At 43.4% G+C, this 9138-nt stretch overlaps 4 protein-coding genes across 4 annotated transcripts; 2 read left to right on the top strand and 2 right to left on the bottom strand.

Moving 5' to 3' along the window:
- Window positions 1-355: 355 nt before the first annotated feature.
- VC83_07156 (uncharacterized protein) lies at window positions 356-1506 on the bottom strand (the record flags this gene model as incomplete). Its single annotated transcript, XM_024470733.1, has 4 exons — window positions 356-641; window positions 696-835; window positions 897-1218; window positions 1268-1506. The coding sequence occupies 4 exons, from the start codon at window positions 1504-1506 to the stop codon at window positions 356-358; spliced, it is 987 nt and encodes a 328-aa protein (XP_024321975.1).
- A 224-nt stretch (window positions 1507-1730) lies between these two features.
- Window positions 1731-2668, top strand: VC83_09657 (uncharacterized protein). Its single transcript, XM_024473070.1, has 3 exons — window positions 1731-2102; window positions 2151-2336; window positions 2382-2668. Exons 1-3 carry the CDS (start codon window positions 1901-1903, stop codon window positions 2531-2533), a joined length of 540 nt encoding a protein of 179 aa, XP_024328838.1. The 5' UTR covers window positions 1731-1900; the 3' UTR covers window positions 2534-2668.
- Window positions 2669-4500: 1832 nt separating this feature from the next.
- On the bottom strand, window positions 4501-4908 carry VC83_07155 (uncharacterized protein; the record flags this gene model as incomplete). The annotated part of the gene is made up of 1 exon (XM_024470732.1): window positions 4501-4908. The coding sequence occupies one exon, from the start codon at window positions 4906-4908 to the stop codon at window positions 4501-4503; it is 408 nt and encodes a 135-aa protein (XP_024321978.1).
- A 174-nt stretch (window positions 4909-5082) lies between these two features.
- VC83_07154 (uncharacterized protein) lies at window positions 5083-8542 on the top strand (the record flags this gene model as incomplete). The annotated part of the gene is made up of 3 exons (XM_024470731.1): window positions 5083-5844; window positions 5893-6982; window positions 7035-8542. 3 exons carry the CDS (start codon window positions 5083-5085, stop codon window positions 8540-8542), a joined length of 3360 nt encoding a protein of 1119 aa, XP_024321977.1.
- Window positions 8543-9138: the final 596 nt, after the last annotated feature.

Here is a 9138-nt window from a genome sequence, read left to right as displayed (position 1 = left end):
AGTTTTGTAGTATGATCTGAGTGTTGTTCATACCATCGTGATAGCTTCCACCACTCAATGAATACATCGTGTGTATCCTTAGTCCATTTGATGAATTGGTTTAATTTGCCAGTATATTCGAGGCCCGCAGGGATTTGATTTAATGAAGGTAGTCGTTGAGAAGAGGGAAGAGAGTCTGAGAATATATTAGAAATAGGATTGTCAGAGTCAAACAACTCTGAATATTGCGATGACATTTGGCAAGTAGCAAATTGTTTGATTATCAGAAGATTACCAGAAGTCTGGCTACGATGAAATACTTAAATCTCTATAGCCCCTATTCGCGTCGGAAAATCAAATACTCCATTTCTCTCCTCTACTCTAACTCCAGAAACAACATATCCTGTGCAGCTGATACCTTAGCCCACTTTTCCTTATCAAATTTCTTAGAGTAGACAAGTAAGAACGCCTCTTTGAAGCTAAAACTATGAGTGGAGACTTGTAACCATCCGTTGTCGACAAGATTGTAAGACTTTGGGTACCACTGCGCAGGTCCTGGTAATTGGGCCCACTTTCCAAACTTCCAAGCTGTAAAGTTTGTCCAAACTGCCTGCTCGTACAAACATAAATATTTATGTGGTGGGATAACGTTGTGAAAAGTGCTATAATAAACAATTAGTATCTCTAGAAGATTGCTAGAATGATCAGAGACGTACCCTTCTTCTACATAAATCCATGGCATATATTCAAAGAGATGCTCAGGCTTCTTTCTCAGCTTTCCAGCCTTTCTCGTATATGAGCGGATACAGCTATCCCAGAAATGTTGCCACTTGCGGAAATTGGACTCTTCATGGGCCTATCAACCGTTAGTATTACCAGAAGATTACCAGAAGATTACCAGACTATGAGGTACCAACATCAATGCGTGCTTGAGTTAAGAGAGCCTGGATGCTAGCGATCTCTTCATCAGAAAGCTCATCTGGTAGAACAGCCTCGTCATTTAAAATATCGTCGCGCCGTAACATAAGCTCCAACTCTAAATCGTCTTCAACCTCAGTATCCTCCCATTCGCTGTTATGATCGTCATCGATTGGGATACTGGTGATACCCTCAAATGCAGCAAGCTCAGACAGAAGTTGTGGCGGAGTAGATGGTGGGGCTTGTGGAGAAGAAGAAGGGGCGCTAGTATTCTTGACTTTCTGATTCGCAATGCAAGATGCATGGGTGCCCTTTTCAGTCCTGTTTATAGTTAGATTAAGGCTACCAGAGATTACCAGAAGGAACTTACCGAACACGAATACGCTCAACCTTCAATTCATTCTGTAGACGTGTCTTGTCTTCAGCAGAGGCAGCGATATACTTTGCAGACTTGTATAACTTCTTTAAGTAGTAGCTCAGATCGCCATGGTCAGCCTTGAGTGCTAAATGAACAGCCTTCTCATCTTCAGTAAGGTTGGAGACGCGGTTGCGAGCTTTGATAGTATTCAAATTAGTGGAGAGTTCTTCAGGTGCCTTGCGTTTCGCCATGCTAAACACGTGATTAGCAGAAGATCATCAGAAGTTCTGACTGTAGAATCAAGATAATAAACTTACTTGAGGTCCTAGTGAAGAGGTAAAGCGCAAAAGAGAAGAAGAATGTGTAGATCGGAACGTAACCAAGGAAGGTGGTTGGTTGTAAGGTTGTTGTTTTTTTAAAGTTGCAAACAATTATATTCGTCAAGGAATATTCACCTGCAAATAATTACTGTTCTAAACAACACTACAACGCGTACCTTCAAATAAAACACATACCTTTCAACCTCTACCTCTTTCTTTACTCTTTCTACAACATCCTTGCTACAAACTCACTGTAAGTACATATATCTTTTGATCTACTTCTTTGTCTTGTGTATACTTCACTAACTCATCTTAATGTTAGCAAATGGCTCGTATTAAGCAAACTGCTAGGAGATCAACTGGCGGCACAGCACCAAGGATGCCACTTGGATTACAGGCTGGCTCTAGGCTTGGTGGAAAGGGAAAGGGAAAGGAAAAGGCTGTGCGCACAGCAAGAAAAGCTCCAGTTCGCTCATCTCAAGCTTGCAACAATCATGCTCAGAAGGCCATGCGCCGTGCAAAGTCTGGTAAGAGGATTACCAGAGGATTACCAGAACTCTCTAATAAACATATAGGCACCAAGGCTCTCCGCGATATCAGAAGACAGCAACTTGATACTCGCCTGATTATTCCAAAGCTCTCATTCCAGCGTCTTGTTAGGGAAATCGCACAAGACTTCAAGTCCAATCTTCGCTTCCAGCAATCTGCTATCCTAGCTCTCCAGGAAGCTGCCGAATGCTTCCTCATTCGAGAATTTGAGAGTATGATACTTGAACATAGTGACAGGGACATACTAACAGTTATAGTGACAAATCTCCTTGCTATTCATGCGAAGAGAGTGACAATTCAGGCAAAGGATATGGTATTGGTTCGGCGTTTGCGGGATATGATGTTTAATCATGGAGCTGTAGGCTTAATCGATGGAAATGTCTCTCACCCAGGAATGAAGGTTAGATAAGTTCTGGCAACCTTCTGGTAACCTGGTACCTAAAGGCAAAGGTTATAGTGTGGAATAGGATATCAACGACATGGGAATGGAGTTATTGAGTTATGGCGTTTTACGATATCGATATCAATGTGAAGTCACGATCACACCCCCTTTTCAATGACTAATCAAACACGTGATATAACTGGGTTGCCAAGACCTATACTAGGTACCCGGCAAGTGAGTAATCCTCATTCAACAATACTCGGGATATGAGTGAGTAACTCAGCTGGGTGAGTAGAAATTCTACTACTCGACTCATGAGTACCCAGTGCGCAGCCTACCGATGATTTGGACAGCCGTCAGCGCAGGTTGAAGATCATTTAAGTAAACGCACCCGTCTTCTAATAAAAAGTCAACTACTACCTCTAGCGATATATTGTCCTGAAGCCACGGAAGGAACTAACCAAGATTCATCCCGGGATCCATCAGGTACGGCATCCGTACCCCAGAATGACATCATCACCTCAAATGCCAAGAATATTTCCACCAGCCCTTGTGATAACTTTCTCACCCCGAAGGTTTTTGAGAAGCTGAAGCGGAGTGTCTCTTGCAAGTCTGACGATACTTGGCCTTTGTCTAATGACGAGAACGTGCTATGCGGCAGCACTATCAAAGGAAACAGTGATCTTCTGAGGGATGGCGGTGACCTGGGTGTCAGATTCTCAAACGACATCACTGATCATGCAATACGGATACAGCTTCCTCGGACAAAGAATTTAAACTACCACGATCTAACTATAGCCGTGCCTATAACTTTAAGTCCCAGCTCGGCTCATAAATTGAGTCATCAAGCAACGGCTGATTTTAAAAAAAGTCTGATCATTTGTAAAACAAAGAGTAAGAGTAATCAGACTCATCATCAGAGCTCCAAAGACAGCCCAATATCACCGCTAGATATAGGCTCGGACTGGGACCTTATGGGAAGTGACGATGACAGCGGATGTATCTTTTCTCTTAGCCCACAAGCAAGCAATGATACGATGGGTAGCAGCTCTGACACAGAATTGTTCAGTAAAACTACTAAATAATTTAAAATATAAGGGAAAGGGTGGTTTACAACGGCTTAGATAGGCGGTTTGAGGCTGGGGCTGAGGACAGTTTTTGTTGCGGGCAAAGGGTATTTAATTCTAGGAGACACTTTAGTCGAGCGACGAAAACATCAAATAATTTGGGCCTTTTAAAATTAAGAATGAATTCCACACTATTTACAAATCTTATGTGCTCTGAAGACTGAAAATTCGGCCATGTACACATCAGCCTTTATATCGTAACTATCCGCCTTTGTTGTCTTACGGGTCAACAGTGGCTGCTTTACTCTTGTCAGTGGAAAATCTGTGATTGATGCTGAACTTCCTACCTGTCTTAATTCATCGATTGAATGCGCAGATTCAGCACTTTGAACAAATTTCGAGGCATCATTGTCTAGTGGCCAAAGGATGGGGTCGCGAGTATTCATAGGTCCGGTATATATAGCGACTTTACTCATAAGTTCCATTGTCACATAACCGACTCCTCTAATATCCTTGATCGAGTCGCGATTTGACACGAGTCTGCGACAGCATTCTTGGCCCGCTACTTACTGTTAGTTGACACCCATGACATAGATTGACGGCCTACCTATTCTTATAGATCCCCTAGTACTTATAAGGATGTTCTTGCATGTTACTTCGCCATGCTCCAGACCCTTTGATGCAAGGTATTCAAGGCCGTTAAGGATCTGATTATATATTAAGATGTGGAAGGCAGCCCAGGGTTAGACTCACTTGTCGAAGTATTACAGCAAGCTGTGACTCGGTAGGATAGGTTACAAGTGTAGCATAGTGGCTGAGACAGATAGGCAGCTTTTCGCCACTGGCGAGTTCATGCTCAAAGACAGCATATTGAGATCCTTCAAAGCTGAAGCTTTCTAAAAACTTCAGAAAATTCTCGTTTCGAATTCAACTCAGCATGTCTAGTTTCTTCTCCGCATCTGGACCAGAGAATTTTCTCACAGCAACTAAGAGGCTGTCCTTTTGAGTCGCAATTATAACTGGTTCATTTAATGACAGGTTAAATCGCATTTGAAGGCGCTCCCAGGGTGACGAATCCTCAGGTTGAATTGCTTCCGGAGCACGGAATCTGCTTCTACCCCGACCGCTCTCCCCTGATCGCCGACGACTCCTCTTCATTAGCTTATTTGGCGGGGGATCATTGTCGGATGACTCTTCTGTGGTGCTTCGTCTTTTTGTATCCTCTTCGTCAGCTTGTTTGGCGGGAGGGGATGCCGTGCCATTCGACCCGTTTTCGTCAGAGTCAAGGGTGGCTCTAAGAAACCCAAACCGGGTGTTACTCCTTTTCAAGCTCATATTTGCAATAACTTAGTGCGGGCGCAGTTTTTTCAATGGTTGAAAGAGCTACAAGGCTTTTAATACTGATATAGAAGAGCCAAATATTGCACGAAGCCAGTTTTGGCTGCTGCACTCAGATAACCCATGTGAAAAGCGGGAATATTCCCAGAGCATAGACTACCATACCTCAACATGAAAGCGCAAGTACATGCGGAAGACATAAGGTTTGAGACAGAGCGGCGCCTCTTCTGCAAAGGCTCCGCCCTTGTCAAGCTTGAAAGCCTAAATTGGGAAGAGAGTAAAATTCGCCAACATGACCCGAAGAATGTACTATGGCTTAAAAAGATTTTTGAGGAGGATGGATGCCGTTCGCTAAAGGTGGGAAACCACATACCTGCTATTGTCGATCAACACCATCTCGACACTGCCATAGAGAATGCGAAACAGAAAGAACTGTGGAATGCGGGTGTTTTGCCAAGTATTTACGCCACGATCGACTCAGAAAACGGATACCCAGAGCTTGAGTTTCCAGGCGGAATTATCTGTCTCCATGGATTCCATAGAATACAAGCGGGGAAAGCATTGCGCCCGGCTGAGAAATGGTGGATAGTGGATCTATACCTTTCAGGAATCAGCTACGAGATGAGGACAATTCTAGACGAAGAGTATTCTAATGAAGATAGGCCTTGTGATGGTCAAATATATCGCAAAATCCGTGAATACCAGTATCTGCCCTTGAAAGCCGATGCCCTAGTATTACCAGCTACCCGTTTAAGCTTCGAAATGCGTTGGTGGTCTCGTTTTAATGAAAGTAGACAGAAGAGACTCCACAGCCTCTTCGGACACCGCTTGGTTGCCACTGGATTTGATGCTCTTACTAAGATTCCGGCTCTCTTTGACGCTGGAATGAAGGTCACTACAATGAATACAGTGCTGGCAACGAGGTGCTATGAGGTAAGTCGAATGCTATCCCAGCCAATTCTTTACTTATATTACATGTAGGAAATATATCATTACCTTAATCATATTTTCACAGCTTTCGTTGGGTTTTTTAACGGGATTGAAAACAGGATTCAGAGACTAGATAAGGCCACCGTTAAGGCTATCGAACGCAGGGCACCTGCAGTATCAACCTCGGATTCTCAGGAGCTATCCATTGCTATTTTTAATGGCACCATCTTCAGTGGCTTCAGCAGCCAAGAACGCAGCATTATATGGGGTAACATCCTCAAGTTTAGAGGCATTATACCTTCTCTATCAACCTTTTTTGAAGACATGCACTTGTTGGAAGCTTGCGTTAACTGCATCAGGTGGCTAGTTACAGTTACTACGGATCCGACGGATCGGACAAATCAGACAGTATTCACAGCACTAGACAGTGCGTTCCAATCCCAAGAAGGCACCCAATGCACTCAGGTAGTCCAGACAACTGAAACTACCTTCCGTTTAGTCAAGGGAAGCCGGACATACTGTATGAAGCTTGGGTATTTGCAAATAATTGCTTTTGCAATGAAAGACTACAGACATTTACCAAAGCAGTCTGTGAGAAAAAATCTGATAGAAATTGCAAGGCCAAAGGCCGATAGTGAAGTGCTCCAAAAGGGTGCTTCCTTTGCGAATCAATTAGGATTTAGCATCCCTCAGATAGAGAGGCTAAAAGGGATGGAGCCTTTAACATTCTCGGAGGTGGAAGCACTAGTTCCCGTACCTAAAACAGCTGTGGTTAAAATTAAGCGCAGGTCTGGGATGCCACATACTGATAGCTTTGAGGAAGACAGACGGCATATATTTTTACATAACCTATTCCAAAGCGACGAGGAAGACAAAGGTATCACGTCGTTTTTTATTCTCAAGTCTTGGTTCAATGCTTTTTTTGGTACATGGGCGATACCAGTTCCAAACACTGACAGCAACATGCCACCACCAAAAGATGAAGAGGTTGAAAAGGAGAGTGTTAATTTACGAAGGACTCAGCTACGACCATTAGGTCCGCAGCATAGTGCGCGCATAATGAAAGATACTAAGTTGGGCAAGCCAAAAAATGGCGTCAAACACAGCTCAGCTCTAAAGATGGAGATAGATGCCCCCCCTGGTAAGATAACTCGTCCATTGTGGCCGCTAAAAGCAATGTCTAACATTTCTAGACTGTACGCCTAGAGAGCTCATACGCTTTGTAGAACAAGACGGTAATGTGACTGAAACCCTAGACCAGTTACTAGAATCTAATGGAGTATTCCAACTCTGGGTTGATAGTGGCGACCCTAATTCTCTTGTTAAGCAAGAAGTCATAGAGCTCAAAGATAAAGGAAAGAGAACTTGTGATAAACACAAGAGACACATAGCAGCTGACGAATGCTACCACGTGGCGACTATGGCGGGCAATAACAATACGCTTTTCGTAATCTCAGAAATAAAACCTGAGGAAGACAAACATCGGGGCGAAGACTTTGACACATCAGCTATGGATGGGGTAGAACTCGAACGCGAGGAAATCAAGCCAGAGAAACAAGCCCATCTAGATTTATACGGCATTCCTGAACATGTACCTACCCAAGAAGTAGAGGATACCTCCGAGCCAGCTTTACACAAAACCACTCTAAAAGTAGAGCGAGCGAAGGCGAAGCGTAAAACTCCTTACACACGTAAGGACATAAAGCCACAAAAACAAGATCGAATGGATCTATATAGCTTTCTGAAGGATGTACCTACCCAAAAGGTAAAAGATGACGACCAGTTAGCATTATACAACATTCCTATATACGAGTCTGCGCTAGAAATAAAACCGAGAGACGAGGAAAGTCTAAGTGTAATTGTCCAGAAACGCCAGGAAATTAAGCCAGAGGAGCAAGACCGCCTGGATTTATACAGCCCCAAGCACGTACCTACCCAAGAAATAGATGATACCTCTGAGCCAGCTTTACACACTACTATAAAAGTAGAACGAAAGAAGGGGAAGAATGAGACTAAAACTCCTTACACACATACGGACATAAAGCCACAAAAACAAGACCAAATAGATCTATGCGGCATTCCTGAGTATATTCCTACCCAGGAGGTAAAGGTAGAAGATGACGACCAGTTAGCATTACACAACATTCCTACATACGAGTCTACGCTAGAAATAAAACCAAGAGACAAGGAAAGTCCAAGTGTAATTGTCCAGAAACGCCAGGAAATTAAGCCAGAGGAACAAGACCGTCTGGATTTATCCAGCATTCCCCTATATAGGCCTACTAAGGGTGTGAAGTTAGAGGATGATACCCAGCTAGCTTTACACGACATTCCAGCATTTCAAGGGCAGCCTAGTGAAGAGGAAGTTGGATCGGACTGCCTACTTGATATAGAAAGTGAGAACGCGGCTAATGCTCAGATTCTTGCTCAAAACACCGTTATAATTCACGTAAAAAAATCCTTTAAAAATTCACACTGGGTATCTAAGCCAGCTAAAGACTTACCGTTCGACCAACTAGACTCAATAGTAGTGCCTACTGAAGACCCACAAAACGTAGTCAGAGAAAAAATGCTTTTATATAAAGAAGAGGGGCTACTACCTCACAATGGTATGGGTCGAAAAGTAAACGAAGAAGATTGTTATGCAGTTGCTATGGAGGCTGACGATCATACGTTGTACATGATAGAGGAAGAGTATTGACTAGATATAGAAAGCATGATTTGAAAGGGATAACCCAGCAACTAACAAGCATGTCCTAGACCTTCTGCATTTATCTAACTCTACACTTAGCTATCCTGCGCTAGTGTTATATTATTGGATGTATACGTGATATAGTGCTGCCTAATAATTTCTAGGCCTGTGTCGCATACCTCTGAAGATGTGTCGCATCCATATACGCAATACTTAGTCGTAGTGCCGTAATATCAAAATTCCGTACCATAATACGTTTACAGTATTAGCTTCTGCACTTGCCACTTAGTTTTGACGTTTGGCCACTACTTTTAATGCCAGCCTTTATGACTGCATGAGAGCATGACCCAATTGGAGCCGTAGTACCCATGCTGTTGCGCGTGATATCTGGACCTGGATCCGGAAATTCAAGATCAATGGATTCGAGGGTACTGCAGCCTTTGCCAACATTAGCGACAAAGGTGTCTGGTCGGGAGTTAAACGCTGTATCCACAGGGCTGGATCTTGACCCTGCACTTATGGTGACACTTGCGCAGTTCATATACATCTCGCGGTTGCCAACCGTATTAAACCACGTCCAGGAAAACACAGCTGGACCGGTGGGA

Source organism: Pseudogymnoascus destructans (assembly GCF_001641265.1).
Source record: "Pseudogymnoascus destructans isolate 20631-21 unplaced genomic scaffold scaffold_18, whole genome shotgun sequence".
In the NCBI taxonomy this organism is placed as follows: Eukaryota; Fungi; Ascomycota; class Leotiomycetes; order Thelebolales; family Thelebolaceae; genus Pseudogymnoascus; species Pseudogymnoascus destructans.
Note: the sequence above shows the minus strand (reverse complement) of the source record. Positions and strands in the feature narration are given on the sequence as shown.

Excerpts from the sequence above, each read along its gene's own strand:
- VC83_09657 (XM_024473070.1), top strand. The coding sequence starts at position 1,901 with ATGGCTCGTATTAAGCAAACTGCTAGGAGATCAACTGGCGGCACAGCA. Across the intron at positions 2,103-2,150 it reads CATGCGCCGTGCAAAGTCTG|GCACCAAGGCTCTCCGCGAT; the intron begins GTAAGAGGATTA and ends ATAAACATATAG. Across the intron at positions 2,337-2,381 it reads CCTCATTCGAGAATTTGAGA|TGACAAATCTCCTTGCTATT; the intron begins GTATGATACTTG and ends TAACAGTTATAG.